The 16,846-nt window shown below is 35.0% G+C and overlaps 1 protein-coding gene across 3 annotated transcripts in view; it reads left to right on the forward strand.

Annotated features, from left to right (window-relative positions):
• The window catches only part of LOC144976831 (sodium-coupled monocarboxylate transporter 1-like), a 71,214-nt gene that overhangs the window by 12,207 nt on the left and 42,161 nt on the right, over positions 1–16,846 (forward strand). For all 3 annotated transcript variants that reach the window (XM_078921316.1, XM_078921318.1, XM_078921317.1), the window contains exons 3-4: positions 11,026–11,148; positions 13,933–13,995. In XM_078921316.1, the coding sequence (XP_078777442.1) occupies positions 11,076–11,148; positions 13,933–13,995 (136 nt within the window). In that variant the 5' untranslated portion in view covers positions 11,026–11,075. The remainder of the gene's footprint in view (positions 1–11,025; positions 11,149–13,932; positions 13,996–16,846) is intronic.

Here is a 16,846-nt window from a genome sequence, read left to right on the forward strand (position 1 = left end):
GAACACACACACACACACACTCACACACGTGTACACACAAGCACGCAATATTTGCTCGGCTGACGGATTAATATACTGTGTTCCAAAAGTGTTGTCACACCCAAAATATAAGTTCGATATCTCTTATATTTTCCGTTGATTTTCTTTGAAATTTGGTCCTGAAAAGAAAAAAAAAAAAAACAGCCATACACGTCTGCTATGTCAAGGGAGATAACTTTATATAGAATGATTTGGTTGAATTCTGTGTTTAACCCTCTCCTTACCAACTACAGGAAAATCGTCACATTCGTTACGATGCAACCAACAACTTTCTCATCTGATTGTTTTTTGTTTCTAATAAAATTTGATGAAAATTTGTTTATTACAGCCATAAAAACTTAGCACTGTATTGTAAAGCTCATTTTGCTGAAGAATATTATGTATAGATTGTACTTATTAATATTCTGTTTGAGTTAGTAAAGTCTATTTTGTGTTGGGTGGGTGTGAAGTTTTGGGGAAAATTCTGAAACTGGCCGGTAAGGAGAGAATTAAGTTTGATCAATATGCGGTGTTACCCCGAAGGCTTGAATTACAAATGCCCATCGACGGTTCATTGACCAAATAACATTGTTCAGGGCTGTCCTCTAGAGATTTTCTGCCACTTTTGATGCATGGCAATTCCGTTCTTGACAAGTTCGTAGCATATTTCTAATCCTCATATCACGCTCATACCAAAGATGTTCGACTGGCTGGATTAAGGTCTGGGGATCTTTTAAACTTTTAAGGCCATCTTAGAACATTGATTAAATGCCATTCTGTAGACATGTAGTGGTCAATCATTGTCCCTGTTGGGAAGTCCACCATGACGTGCCATAAAAGGATATACACGTGGAATCACAGAAAGCGCATGACCTTGAAGTTACCTTCAACAATGATCAATGGAGTGCGAACATGTGTAGATATTCCATCCCCATACCACGAATACTTCCTCCACCAGAATGATCAGACTGGCGGATAAAATTCTGCGAAATCGTTCTCCACTCCTCCTAAAAGCTCGTTCTCTGCCACCAATCCGATTAAAACCATGATTCGTCAGTGAAGAGGAAACTATTCCAGTACCTATACGGTCATGTGAAATGTTTCTGGGACCTAGCCATACGATTTTGCAAGAGGACTGGGCTAAGAATGTTACCCGGAACAGGTCGATATGGACTAATCAATTCCACTGTCCCGTAAACGTCTTAGAACATTTTTACTTGACACCCCAGCAAATTGAGATGATGGTAAAAGTGTTTAGAACGTGATACATAATTGGTAACAGCACGGTCCATGCGAGGAGTTGTCGACCCTGGGGACCACTTCTTTTGCGGTCATTTGCTGATCCAGTTTCATTAAAGCACTTATTTAAACGTGGCATTGTCCTTCAGCTAACTTTAAAACGCCTTGCACCTGCATACATTGATAATAGAGAGGAAATCATTCCTAAAGCATGATCACGCTCAAAATTGATTGTTAGTTTAAACCTTTTTTTAAATCAATGAAATACAGATTAGAACCAAGAAAATGAAAAGCGTCGAGAATGATCCAGCTTTGGTAGAACACTGGTAACAATGTGGCAAAAAAAATGAACACGATTTGAGACGTTTCTTGCAGGTTATATTTTTTTTTTCAAATTACACATACCACTCGGGAGAGATTGCAACCGATCAAATGTATTGACCACTGAAGTGAATCGAGTTAACAGTCTCGTATCGTTAATATTAACAATGTAACAATTTACTTGGTAAAAGTAAAAGTGTTTACTTTTTGTGCCCTATTCCCTAACTTCCGATTACAGATCTGTTTTCCAGATAAGAGCTCGACATTATTACTATCATTAAAGGGGAATGTAAACATGATAAATATAAAAATATAATAGGTAAAATAAAATTCCCTTTATTCATCCCATAGCGGATTTTTTTTTATAGGGTCTATTCAAAGGGAAGACCGGAATAACCCAGGCGTCAGCCACGCGCAGCGCAGCAACAGCAAAGCGAGCTAGGGCGTGGTGACTTGCTCAAGGCCACACGACGAGGCGGGTAGCCGAACCCGATTCCTTTTGGCGAGGACGCAAAGACCGTGTCGCTGAGTCACGCTGCCATCTAAATAAATGACAACAATTGAGAAATTATGGTGATATAATTAAATCACCATGAATATGTTTTATATTATAATATGGTATATGATGCCTCATTTTCAAGCATTCGTTTGACTCGGATCTGGTCATAGCAACAGGATGACATCATCATATCAGAACAGCATAATAACGTGCAAAAAAACAACAACAAAAAACAAACAAACTAACACACACACACATACACACAAAAGAAAAACAAAGTGTTTTTTTTCTTTTCTTTTTTTCTTTTTTTTTTTCTTTTGTTTATTTGTTGGTTTATTGTTGTTGTTGCTGTTGTTGTTTTTTTTATTTGTTTTGTTTTGTTTTGTCTTTTTGTTGTTGTTTTTTTTTTGTTTTTGTTTTTGTTTTTTTTTTGTTTATTTGTTTGTTTGTTTTTTTTTTTTGGTTTTTTGGTTTTTTTTGTGGGGGGGGGGGGGGGTAGTTTTTGTAGAAATAGAATAGAACAGAGAAAAGGGTGGCCTTTGACATTTGGACTTGATACATGCCAGGACCGGGCCGTTGGATCACATATTAATATTAACATCCTGTTATCTGTCTATCCCTTCAACATTCGATCTTAAGGCACTCGTTGATGATAATAATATTAAGATAAATTTTGTGATAATAAGATATTTTGATATGGCAGAATGAACATGCAAATATCTAAATATTGACATAGCACTTTTATTAATTCCATTCTTTATCATTTTATCTGTTATATAATATTTTCTTTAAATGTTAATCGACCGTACGAACGTCATTAAAAAATTTATGATTATATAATCATAGCAACATGTGTGTGTGTGTGTGTGTGTGTGTGTGTGTGTGTGTGGGTGTGTGTTTGTGTGTTTATATGTGTGCGTGTATGTGTTTGTCCGTTCGTGCATATTATTAATATTACAATCATATCGTCATCATCATCATCATCATCATCATCATCATCATCATCATCATCATCATCATCATCATCATCATTATTATTATTATTATTATTATTATTATTATTATTATTATTATTATTATTATTATTATTATTATTATTATTATTATTATCATTATTATTAATATTATTATTATTATTATTATTATTATTATTATTATTATTATTATTATTATTATTATTATTATTATTATTATTTATAGTGTTATTATCATAATTTCCATCCTCCTCCTCCAACGTCTCATCTTCATTATCATCATCATCATTATCATCATCATCATCATCGCCATCTTGATAATGAAAGTCATCATAATCGTCATCAAATCTGTCACGCCTCATAATGCTAAGCTAAAAGATTGGAATGCAATAACCTCCGATTTGATCTGAATAATAATATCATGAAAAGAAAGGGGAAAAATAAAGGAAAAAAAGTAAAGATAAAAATTTTTGTTTAGCGTGGTTCAAGGAGTTGGCAGTATTAATGATCTTGAATGAAATGGCCAACAAACACACAGAACAATTATTTTTTTACCTCTCTTACGCTTCTGAATCCAAGTAGTTCGATGTGTTTTTATATTACTCACCCCGCCCCTTCTTCTCTCTCTCTCTCTCTCTCTCTCTCTCTCTCTCTCTCTCTCTCTCTCTCTCTCTCTCTCTGTGTGTGTGTGTGCCTCTATCTATCTATCTATCTATCTATCTATCTATCTATCTATCTATTTATCTATCTATCTATCGATCTATCTATCTATCTATCTATCTATCTATCTATCTATCTATCTATCTATCTATCTATCTACCTATCTATCTATCTATCTATCTATCTATCTATCTATCTATCTATCTATCTATCGATCTATCGCTCTCTATCCGTCTATCTATCTATCTATCTATCTATCTATCTATCTATCTATCTATCTATCTATCAATCTGTCTATATATCTAAATTTATATATCTATCTATCTATATCTATATCTATATCTATCTATCTATCTATCTATCTATCTATCTATCTATCTATCTATATATATATATATATATATATATATATATATATATATATATTTATCTATCTATATATCTCTTTTGCTCTCTGTCTGTCTCTCTTGCTCTCTCTCTCTCTCTCTCTCTCTCTCTCTCTCTCTCTGTGTGTGTGTGTGTGTGTGTGTGTGTGTGTCTCATTCTATTTTGCCTGTAGACAACGAATAGTACTTTCATAATATTAATGTGAATTGAGAATTCACGAAGTCCCAGGTTTGAGAGGTTTTTTTTTCCTCTAAGAATCGAGTCATTTTTATCGATCGATATTTGAAGGACAGATTTCTAACAGTATTAGCTTTAATTACTATAGTGTGAGCTTGGCAAAGAACCTCCCTCAAGTTGTGAGATAACGGACTTTTATTATTCAAATTTGTCTTGTAATAAATACAGAGCAAAATTTGAAGATAAATATGTTAAATCTATAATACAAATTTATTGATGTTTTGTTAAGCTCAACGTCCTGAAAAAAAGTGTTTAGCATACACTTATCGTTTTTTACTTTGAGTTCAAAAATTCAATTTTCGTGTTGAGCAGCTATGACTTTCTTGAGCTTGAGCTTTTATATAGCACAATGTCCACTAAACGTGCTCAAAGCGCTTTACAAAGGGTCCCTGACCAACAGCAACATGTAACATATTGAACCAGGCATGACGCCTTTTAAGCGATATAACATTTTTTTTTCTGAGAGAGACACCGCTGTAAAAATACTTGTTTTAACCTGACTACGGTGAGAGAATGTAGTTTAAAAGGCTTTTCCAAAGACTCAACTATGCGCCAAGCGGTGCTCGAACCCAGGATTTTCCGATCCGAAAGCGAGTGCCATGCCACTAGACCACACAACCGTACACAATATGAAGTAAAATATTTCTGGTCAAAATATAAAAAGTGTGTTGTCGACTTGCAACAGTTTGGGAGGGTTGGGAACGGGAGAGCGGGAGGGGTTTGGTATTTTAAAAATAAACTTATTATAGCTTAAACACTACATAAGTTCCTATTGCAAATTGCAAATATTTAGATACACTCTAAGAAGAAGAAAAAGGAAGCTAGCTATACCCAGTAATCACATAATGTATAATTTGAGCTAACACCTACTCGATAGAAAATACACAAACATGAACACTTGCATAAACACACTGAAACACACACGAACACACACACACACACACTCACACACGTGTACACACAAGCACGCAATATTTGCTCGGCTGACGGATTAATATACTGTGTTCCAAAAGTGTTGTCACACCCAAAATATAAGTTCGATATCTCTTATATTTTCCGTTGATTTTCTTTGAAATTTGGTCCTGAAAAGAAAAAAAAAAAAACAGCCATACACGTCTGCTATGTCAAGGGAGATAACTTTATATAGAATGATTTGGTTGAATTCTGTGTTTAACCCTCTCCTTACCAACTACAGGAAAATCGTCACATTCGTTACGATGCAACCAACAACTTTCTCATCTGATTGTTTTTTGTTTCTAATAAAATTTGATGAAAATTTGTTTATTACAGCCATAAAAACTTAGCACTGTATTGTAAAGCTCATTTTGCTGAAGAATATTATGTATAGATTGTACTTATTAATATTCTGTTTGAGTTAGTAAAGTCTATTTTTGTGTTGGGTGGGTGTGAAGTTTTGGGGAAAATTCTGAAACTGGCCGGTAAGGAGAGAATTAAGTTTGATCAATATGCGGTGTTACCCCGAAGGCTTGAATTACAAATGCCCATCGACGGTTCATTGACCAAATAACATTGTTCAGGGCTGTCCTCTAGAGATTTTCTGCCACTTTTGATGCATGGCAATTCCGTTCTTGACAAGTTCGTAGCATATTTCTAATCCTCATATCACGCTCATACCAAAGATGTTCGACTGGCTGGATTAAGGTCTGGGATCTTTTAAACTTTTAAGGCCATCTTAGAACATTGATTAAATGCCATTCTGTAGACATGTAGTGGTCAATCATTGTCCCTGTTGGGAAGTCCACCATGACGTGCCATAAAAGGATATACACGTGGAATCACAGAAAGCGCATGACCTTGAAGTTACCTTCAACAATGATCAATGGAGTGCGAACATGTGTAGATATTCCATCCCCATACCACGAATACTTCCTCCACCAGAATGATCAGACTGGCGGATAAAATTCTGCGAAATCGTTCTCCACTCCTCCTAAAAGCTCGTTCTCTGCCACCAATCCGATTAAAACCATGATTCGTCAGTGAAGAGGAAACTATTCCAGTACCTATACGGTCATGTGAAATGTTTTCTGGGACCTAGCCATACGATTTTGCAAGAGGACTGGGCTAAGAATGTTACCCGGAACAGGTCGATATGGACTAATCAATTCCACTGTCCCGTAAACGTCTTAGAACATTTTTACTTGACACCCCAGCAAATTGAGATGATGGTAAAAGTGTTTAGAACGTGATACATAATTGGTAACAGCACGGTCCATGCGAGGAGTTGTCGACCCTGGGGACCACTTCTTTTGCGGTCATTTGCTGATCCAGTTTCATTAAAGCACTTATTTAAACGTGGCATTGTCCTTCAGCTAACTTTAAAACGCCTTGCACCTGCATACATTGATAATAGAGAGGAAATCATTCCTAAAGCATGATCACGCTCAAAATTGATTGTTAGTTTAAACCTTTTTTTAAATCAATGAAATACAGATTAGAACCAAGAAAATGAAAAGCGTCGAGAATGATCCAGCTTTGGTAGAACACTGGTAACAATGTGGCAAAAAAAATGAACACGATTTGAGACGTTTCTTGCAGGTTATATTTTTTTTTTCAAATTACACATACCACTCGGGAGAGATTGCAACCGATCAAATGTATTGACCACTGAAGTGAATCGAGTTAACAGTCTCGTATCGTTAATATTAACAATGTAACAATTTACTTGGTAAAAGTAAAAGTGTTTACTTTTTGTGAATGACAGAAATTGTGTAAGACATTGACACATAGACAACATATAATAACAAAAACAATCTGCCCGTAAAATTGTAGAGTATTATTTGTTTTCATTCTTCTCGGAGCATTTTAAATTAAAATATCGATGAAATAGGGTCATTCCAAAGTTGTCAACAAAATCCTAAACCTGTGTATTTTTTTGTTTGTTTGTTTGAAATATGACAGTGGCCCAAGAAAACATGTTAAAGAAATATTTGACTTGAAAACTCGCCATTCAAATATCGATAGATTATAAAAAAGAGCAAAATGAGGTCATCCCTCACGATAAGATACAGAGAAGGCTCGAGTGACGATGCTGAAAAGTTCGAGGTCGGGCACTTTGTTCAAATTTCATTTTAAAGTAATCAATCAAAATGCTGACTTTGATATAATTTGTAATATCTATGACCCATAATACACTATAACAATATAAGATACATGAACTCCTGTGTTTGAAATGTCGAACAAGTTCCCAATACATTTCGGCATGCTGGGAGAATTGTTCGTGAGGAAGGATCACTCCTACATGCAATAATTACAATTCTTTTATTTCATTGTATTTATTAATTGAGTTATTTTTATTGTACCAAATAACATTACGGACCTTGCGTATATGTGTTATTGCACGATAAAAACAACGAGTTTAATAAATACAAAGAAATGAAAGACAACGTATATTCCACCCCAACAAGTAAGATTTTTAGATATTTCGTGACCAATTGTATGGTAGTAGATAGTACTTCGATTCACCATAATTAATTTAATTTGTGTTTTTCCCCATCTGCTTGAATGACAATTTGACTAAATAAAAGAAAAACATTGGATTTTTATCCATGCCCACCAAAAGTTTATTTTTAATTGCAATCAACTGTCCTTTACAACTTATTTTAGATCAATAAAATGAGCGAAAATATTCTGCAATAATTGAATAACATTTTTATTCAATGCGTTCAAAGCATTATTCAACGATTACGTATTTACTAAGAAATGATAGGGTTTTCCAATGGGAAGGTTGAAATAAAATGCCATATGCTACCTGCGGTTGGCATTCTCATGAATACCACATGTGTGAATAATACTGATTGATATGAACGGTAGCAACCAAAGAGAATCAGTTGCCGAAAGCTATATTTACATTTTGGTATTTATAGAATTGGATCCACATAAGCTAATAATATGTAGTGACGAAAAAAAAACATACAGGCGGAATACGTGAGACATTTATACTGAAATGCATCTTTGATTCGTTTCGTTTTTGGAAACCAACCAAAATACGGTAGTGTCAAAATACAGATCGCTAAAGAAAATATTGAGAATTGTTGAAAAAAAATAATTCTAGGCCCACTGTCATATTTTGAACAAATGTGTTTGATATTATGGTGTTATAACATAATTCAAACAAAAATTGATATAGCTTTCAAATGTTACGATAAAGACGTTTTTGCCAATGAGTCAACTTGCAGTGGCTTTGTTCCAGTTTTGGAGAAAATGGTCATAAAATAATGACTTGTGTTGTTTTAGAGAATTGCAATTATAACCTTTATTCAATAAATTGCTTTTTATTTTTATCTCTTTTTATACAATTCTTGTGGTTTTCTAATTGTTAGTGAAAAGGGTTTATTCTTTATATACAAACTCAAATTTTACAGAATACAATTTTTGGGACTCAAATTTACTCAACAATGATATTCTCTTGGTGTTTTGGAAAAAAAAGATTAGAATCTTACAAATTCGATTTTTGCCATACTAATTCATATGTAATGATACGGGCCTTTAAAATTTTTTCTGATCGTTTTGTATATATACATATATATATATATATATATATATATATATATATATATATATATATATATATATCTGTGTGTGTGTGTGTGTGTGTGTGTGTGAGTGTGTGTGTGTGTGTGTGCATTGTGTTTTTTGTCTGCGTTTAACATTTTTTTTGTTGCGAAATTAAAGTTATCGTTTCAAACAATTAGATTTCCATTAGCGAGAGAAGCAATCCACAGCCCACAACACAGCCACTATCTATCGTCCGGTCAGTTCACTCCGATTCCCTTTACAAATCTTATAAAACCCTTATAATTAGTTAAAAGGGGAATGTTTGGCTTTCAGTTATGAATCGCACATGGGTTTTACAATACCTTCATTGTATAGGAATTGATTGATTCGATTTTTTTACATTTACTTTACAGATACATAGATCAAGGGTCACACAATGTAGTTTGTCAACCTTGTCGCAACACATTTGCCACCCATAGTCTCAAAACGGTATTATGTCGGATGTGAACCATGTACCGAAAAGTTGCTTTGTAGTTTAAATGTGCTCAAATTCGAAATTACAGGGGTTTTTTCCTGCCTTAAGAAACTATGTCTATTGCCTGTAATAGACAACAAAAAGTTTACCAACGTTTCGTTTTGTTTTGTTTTGTTTTGTTTTGTTTTTTTTTTTTTTTTGTTTTTTTTTTTTGGACAATAAATTTAAATATTAGCGTCTAAATCACGCCGACATTATAACGTTTTGAGGCGATATGTCACATTTTAAAAAGACATTTATGTCAAACCATTAAAATCTGTAATCCGCCAAAATATGTAGCCTAGCTGATGTTGACATTTTACGTCAAGAGAAATTTTATCACCATCTGTAATTCAAAATTACTATTTTGATTGTTTAAAATAGGAAAGAGGGTAAGCAAAGAGGTTCTGCTTGAGGAACGACTGACTTTAGTGACGTTTTCATACGTACATTTTGTACGCGTAACTAACCCTGATCGAACTTTTTTTTTTCCCCAAAAATCAGACTCAAGAGAATTTTATAAAAGTTGTTATTCAGTAGATGAAAACAATTTTATGGACGCTATGATGGTATTATCTTTTATGATTTGAACTTCAGTTTCCAAGTAATAAATATAACAGCATCTGCTATAAATTATTGCTTGGTGCTCAAGAGGTATAATTTGATTTGATTTTCTAACATGAACAAACGATATACTCCCATGTAAAGTAAAGTGGGATAAATCGTTGAATATAATATTATATATATATATATATATATATATATATATATATATATATATATATATATATATTTATATATATATATAATTTTTTTTAATAGACATGGACTAGCTTCAAGCTGACATCCTTTTAAATCTTCAACGTTTTACTAATTTTTTTTTTTTAATTGAGCTTTTATATAGAGCAATATCCACTAAACGTGCTCAAAGGGCTTTACAATGGGTCCATGGCCAACAGCAACATGGAACATTTAGGACGGGACATGACGCCTGTTAGGCGATATTACATTTTTTTTCGGGAAGAGACAACTCTGTTAACGGCCAGGTCCTCATTTTACACCTGAGTACGGTGATAGAATGTGAGTAAAAAGCCTTTTCCAAGGAATCAACTATGGGCCGAGCGAAGCGTCACTCAGCTCTTAATGATTAGTTTTAGACTTGTTCCTGATTTGTTAAGTGTTGTTGTTGGCTAGGAGGAACCCCCTGTAAAACGCTTTGAGCTCATTAAGTGGATACTGTTCAATACAATTGGTCAACTTTTAAAAATACAAATGGCAAAAACTTCGATATGTGCTACTAAATCGGACAAAATAGGACTCCCGGATCTTATTCATCTAAAGGACTGCTTTCTATAGCAATCAAAGTTAAAGGAAATAAATTCTTTCCTGATTTTGGATTTATAAATAACAAAAATACTCGTGAAGTGGTTTTTTTTTCTCCATTTTTATACAAATGTTGGTGACTGTTGAAGATAGCTTTATGCAGTGGAAGAAGATCGGTTGCGGAAGTTAGCTAGATATTGTCATTGATTCAAACATTTGGCAATCATCGTCATCATCATCGTCATCATCATCATCATCATCATCATCATCATCATCATCATCATCATCATTATCATTGTCATCATCATTGTCATAAATGTTTCACTTCTCCATACCAGGGCTCCCGAGAGTTTGGAAGAAGTACAAATAAGACAAGTGACCCGTTACCATGGCAACAAAGGGATTTGATTGGGAGGATTATGTTGTCTTCAGCGTCATGTTGGCCATTTCCTCCATCATTGGTAAGCAAGATAATGTTGTTGTTACGTGACCTGTGTCTGTAAAGTGATGTTTTAACCAACTGTCGTTTTGTAATACTAAGATAACATTTTTTGGGGTGGATTATATATATATATATATATATATATATATATATATATATATATATATATATATATATATATATATATATATAACGCTCATAAACCCAATCGACTCGAGTGTTAGAACCTAAAAGGACGCTTAACAGGCGAGTAATACAATAGGAAATGGAAATATGGCTGCATATGACCTGCAAATCGAATGAATGAAACATTGTGAAGCTCATTTAGCATGGTAAATCCGTAAAAATGTTCTATATAAATGTTTACATTTATTTATTTTTATAGACAAGACTAAGAGACATATATAATTTAGTTCAAAATACGTGGCATAATGAAATGTGAACAAAATTAATGTTTTATTGAGAAAATTCATTGATTTGTTAAAATTGCAAATTTAAAAAACTGCAACAGAATTAATAAGTCTGATAGTTTGGCTTTAAATTCTATTAGTGTGTCTTATCGCCCTGGCCTACGTGCACGTATTTTCAGGTCTGATAACCGAATGCAATTATAGACCTTGATTTAACATGGTTGTAATGAAAAATAGTTTACGTTAGTTTGAGAGTAACTCCATTACAACACTGAGCCCATAACAATTTGGGTCATTAGACCTGCAAATAAGTACACGTTTACCCGGGCGTCAAACCAGAATATCCTTTTCCCAGAAACTGAGAGCACGCATAAAAATTTCAATAGCACAAATACCTTGTTACAATAATATGCTATACCGCACTCGTAAGACTCGGTTTGGAATACAGCTGCTGGCAGTGTGTTGGACCCCCAGACAAAGGAAGCCATAAACCAGCTTAGAAAAATCAAAGTGCGGGCCTGCAGATTTGTTCATAACAACTATGAAAAAATAAGAAACAGTGTAACGAACATGATGGCAGAGAGCAATTGGATAAATAATAAATAGATAAATTCCCTTTTTTCATCCCATAGGGGAAATTTGTCTTTAAATAATATTCCAAGAAAAGACTTGAATAACTCAGGCGTTAGCCGCAGTGCAGCGCTGCAAAATGATCTAGATAGGTCGATGTGACTTGCTCAAGGACACACAGGGTACCTTTCTGGTACGAAGCAAAGACCGACGCCATCCCATAAACACTGAACATTGTAAAAGAGAAGAAGCAAGCATAAACTGTACATCTTCTTGAAAGGATAATAAGACAAACAGGCTTCTCAATCAAAACGAAAAAAAATGGCGCTCCGCTATTAATTACCAAAGATTCAAAGTTTATTTATACTTAGGTTTTCATAATAATTCATTCAATTTGATGACAACATACATGAAAGTGAAGGAAAAGTGGTAAATGGAACCAAAAAATAAAAGGATACCACTAATAACCACAAAAATACAACAACGGTAATACCACCAATATTTACAATAATAATAATAATAATAATAATAATAATAATAATAATAATAATAATAATTAATAATATAATAATAATAATAATAATAATAATAATAATAATAATAATAATAATAATAATAACAGAAGCACAACAGCGATAATTTTATCTAGTATTGTTATTGTAAATGAGGACCATGCTTATACTTCATTCGTTGACAATAAAGAATAATGGGAATTGGATTCAATAGTCTGATGTCACGTCGCCCAGCAACGGCGGCCATCGTGGTTCTAAACAAAGAAAATCGGTACTTGTTATTCTTCATAGTGGCTAGAACTTTTCATATGTCTTGTGATCAGAATGTGTAAATTTCAAAACATGATCAGATTTGGATACGCTTTTATGCTCGTCGGAGAAATATTTCATAAGGGCGTCCGCCATTGTTCCGATAGTTTAGAGCCAGTTACTAAGTTACAAAGCGTCATTACCAGGAAAGTGACGCTACGACTGTTGAAGCGTATTACCCAATTATCCCACTGCACACATTCAGTCATTTTTTCAGGTTATAAATTCTCTCCCCGACAGTTTAAGAAATTTTGAGATGAGAAATTTACCTGTCAATAAGACAACATTTCTGACTCAGGAGGACATAATTAATGTGATACAGAGCCATCTGAACACCATTTCACAATACACGAATGTTGCGTGTATATAATTTCTGTATTGAGGATACAACAGTATGGGCAGGATTGGATTGAATGTACAAAGTGCAAACTAGTGCAGGCAAAATGTAGATAAACACAGATGGTAAACCAAAAATTATGATAATAACTAGATCATACTATCTATGTCGAAAGAGAGGAATGCCGAAAGAGAACGCTGAACAATTGACTCATTGATAATTTATTTATAAGAAATTGGTATGCCTGTCTGCTTATGTCTGTAACAAATAAACCAGACTGCGGTTTTTAATAGGGCAGAGAAGTCGTGACGTCACACCTTTTACTCTTCCGGTTTCAAACTCATTGGAAGTGTATATTATGTAACTAATCCTTCGTATGACTAATAATGAATAGGTTTTATATTGAATCATAAGGTGGCATGACTATTTTAGTAGCAGGATGTATAGGCATATTCTTATGATTACGGGGCGTAAAAGAGCGAGAATGAATTATCTTTTTTGACGACCAGCATAATTTATTTAGGCTAGAAATTACGATGCCATCACTCTGAAATCAAAAGATCAGTTGCACAATTTATTTATCCAGTCCCCTGGAAGACTAGCTTTACACTTCCAATCAGATTGGAACCAGTATTTTGATTGCACATTTTTGTTCCCTATTCCAGGTCTGTATTTTGGAATCAAGTCGAAAAGGAAGAAAACAACATCAGCGGATGACATGTTGACAGGTAAGTGTTTTTGTCTCTTTCTTTTAGTTCTTCAGATCCGATCCACTAGGCCCAATGAGCCGGAGTTTATATCGGTTTCTATAACGTGAAATGGACAATAGCAGTTACTTGCTACTTTTTGAATAGGCCGCTAGTCTATCGCAAAGTACATCCCGCCAGATCTACGTGACCCAGCTACCCAATCACTGCTAGGAGGGGGGGGGGGAGGGGTCGGAAAAAATCTCGACTGCACCCGGGATCGATCTCGTTCCCTTTTCGTGTGAAGCGAGTGCTCTACCAACTGAGCTATCGATAAGTTATTTGTATTTAATTTATGTAGAGTGACTTGATGGTCTGTGTAAAGACATAGACATTTCTAGTTATGTAGTGGATATTTTTTTTGTATGTGTATAGAGAGACTGTCTAAGGTCAGTTGTAGGAAATTGTAGTTAGTGTGGGTTATTGTGTGCTTAGACTCAAATGATGATTTATAGAAAGGTCTAGATAATGGAGATGGTGGTCCTCTTATTGTAAGTCATAAGAGAGTCTAGATAGGATGGGTATTTGTAGAGAGTGAGCTGATGTGGTCTGTGGTAAGTCATAGAGAAGTCTATATAAAGTGGGTGGTATGTCATAAGAAAGTTTAGACAGGGTGGGTATTTGTAGAGAGTGAGCTGATGTGGTCTGTGGTAAGTCATAGAAAAGTCTATATAGAGTGGGTGATATATCATTAGAAAGTCTAGACAGGGTGGGTATTTGTATAGAGTGAGCTGATGTGGTCTGTCGTAAGTCATAGAGAAGTCTAATAGAGTGGGTGGTATGTCATAAGAAAGTCTAGACAGGGTGGGTATTTGTAGAGAGTGAGCTGATGTGGTATGTGGTAAGTCATAGAGAAGTCTATATAAAGTGGGTGGTATGTAATAAGAAAGTTTAGACAGGGCGGGTATTTGTATAGAGTGAGCTGATGTGATATGTGGTAAGTCATAGAGAAGTCTATATAAAGTGGGTGGTAAGTCATAAGAAAGTCTAGACAGGGTGGGTATTTGTATAGAGTGGTAAGTCATAAGAAAGTCTAGACATGGTGGGTATTTGTATAGAGTGGTAAGTCATAAGAAAGTCTAGACAGGGTGGGTATTTGTATAGAGTGGTAAGTCATAAGAAAGTCTAGACAGGGTGGGTATTTGTATAGAGTGGTAAGTCATAAGAAAGTCTAGACAGGGTGGGCATTTGTAGAGAGTGGTAAGTCATAAGAAAGTCTAAGTTTAAACAGGGTCGCTTCACTTGCAAACGACCGTGATATATCCCGGTTGAGATTTTTTTCTGATTCCCCTGTCCACCCAGCAATGATCGGGTATCTAGATTGGTCAGATCTGGCGGAAAGTATTTTGTGATAGAGTAAGATCCTATCCTAAGGATAGAGAGCAATTGATATTGTATGTTTCACGCTATAGAAACCGGGATAAACTCCAGCTTCATGGGCCTATTAGCTCTGAAGGACTACAACCGCCACCACCACTGCTACAGCTACAACTATTACTCCTCATCTTAGTCCGACTTCTACCATTACTACTACTACTACTACTACTACTACTACTACTACTACTACTACTACTACTACTACTACTACCATTCAGAAAATTGACCGCCGCAAAAAAATGTTATTTTCTATTGTCTTCTGGCACTTTTCTTCTCACTTCATCTACTTTTTACTATTACCATTAGCTACAAATTATTCTACTTACTACTACTACTATTACCATGCTACATACTACTACTACTACTACTATACTACTACTACTACTACTACTACTACTACTACTACTAATACTACTACTACTACTACTACTACTTCTACTACTACTACTTCTACTACTACTACTTCTACGACGACGACGACGACGCAAAGTGTGTTTTAGGTAGATAGGAATCACACGCTCCATTGACGAGCAACCATGGTCTATATAGATCTCGCTGCCAGCAACCCAAGCTATCATTTTTCGCACGGCCTTAGATAGATGATACCGATGCGGAATATCGTTCGACAGGTTTTAGACACCTACTATTGAAGCCATTGATTGTCTTTATGATTGTTTCGTTAACGTCCCATTTAAAAAATCATACATTTAAAGTTTACGGAAGGACACTTTTTAATGCTCTTTTTTATCGGGGTGCCGATAGCTCAGTTGGTAGAGCACTCGCTTCACAATCAAAGGAATCGAGATCGATCCCGGGTGAAGTCGAGATTTTTTTTTTCTGACCCCCTTGTCCACCCAGCAGTGATTGGGTAGCTGGGTCTGGTAGATCGGGCGGAAAGTACTTTGTGATAGACTAGCACCCTATCCAAAGGGTAGCATGCAAGTGCTATTGTCCGTTTCACGCTATAGAAACTGGGATAAACTCCGGTTCCATGGGCCTAATGGCTCTGAAGGACTAATTTTTTTTAAGATGTCGGAAGCAGGGTGGTTAAGTAAACATTCATCTCATCTGTGGGTCTGAACAAAGCAGGTACTCTAGAATGATAATGTCATGGAGCTGATAAAGGGTATCGTCCATATGTACGCCAAGTTTATAGTCTGGTTAATAAAGTTTAGTGAGAATTACTCATAAACACGGAAGCAAAAAGCAATAACAAAGACTTAAATGACGTTAACTTCGTAATATCTATAGCGCAATACTTAAATTGAGCTTTTATATAACGCTATATCCACTAAATGTGCTCAAAGCGCTTTACAAGGGGTCCCTGACCAAAAGCAACACGTAATAGTTAGAACGAGACATGAGGCCTGTTTGGCGATATTACAATTTATTTTCGGACAGAGACAACGCTGTTAAGGACCAGGTACTCATTTTACATTTGAGTACGGTGAGAGAA

The sequence above is a fragment of the Berghia stephanieae genome, chromosome 7, assembly GCF_034508935.2.
Source record: "Berghia stephanieae isolate SIO BIC M18660-M18661 chromosome 7, UCSD_Bste_1.3, whole genome shotgun sequence".
Taxonomy (NCBI): Eukaryota; Metazoa; Mollusca; class Gastropoda; order Nudibranchia; family Aeolidiidae; genus Berghia; species Berghia stephanieae.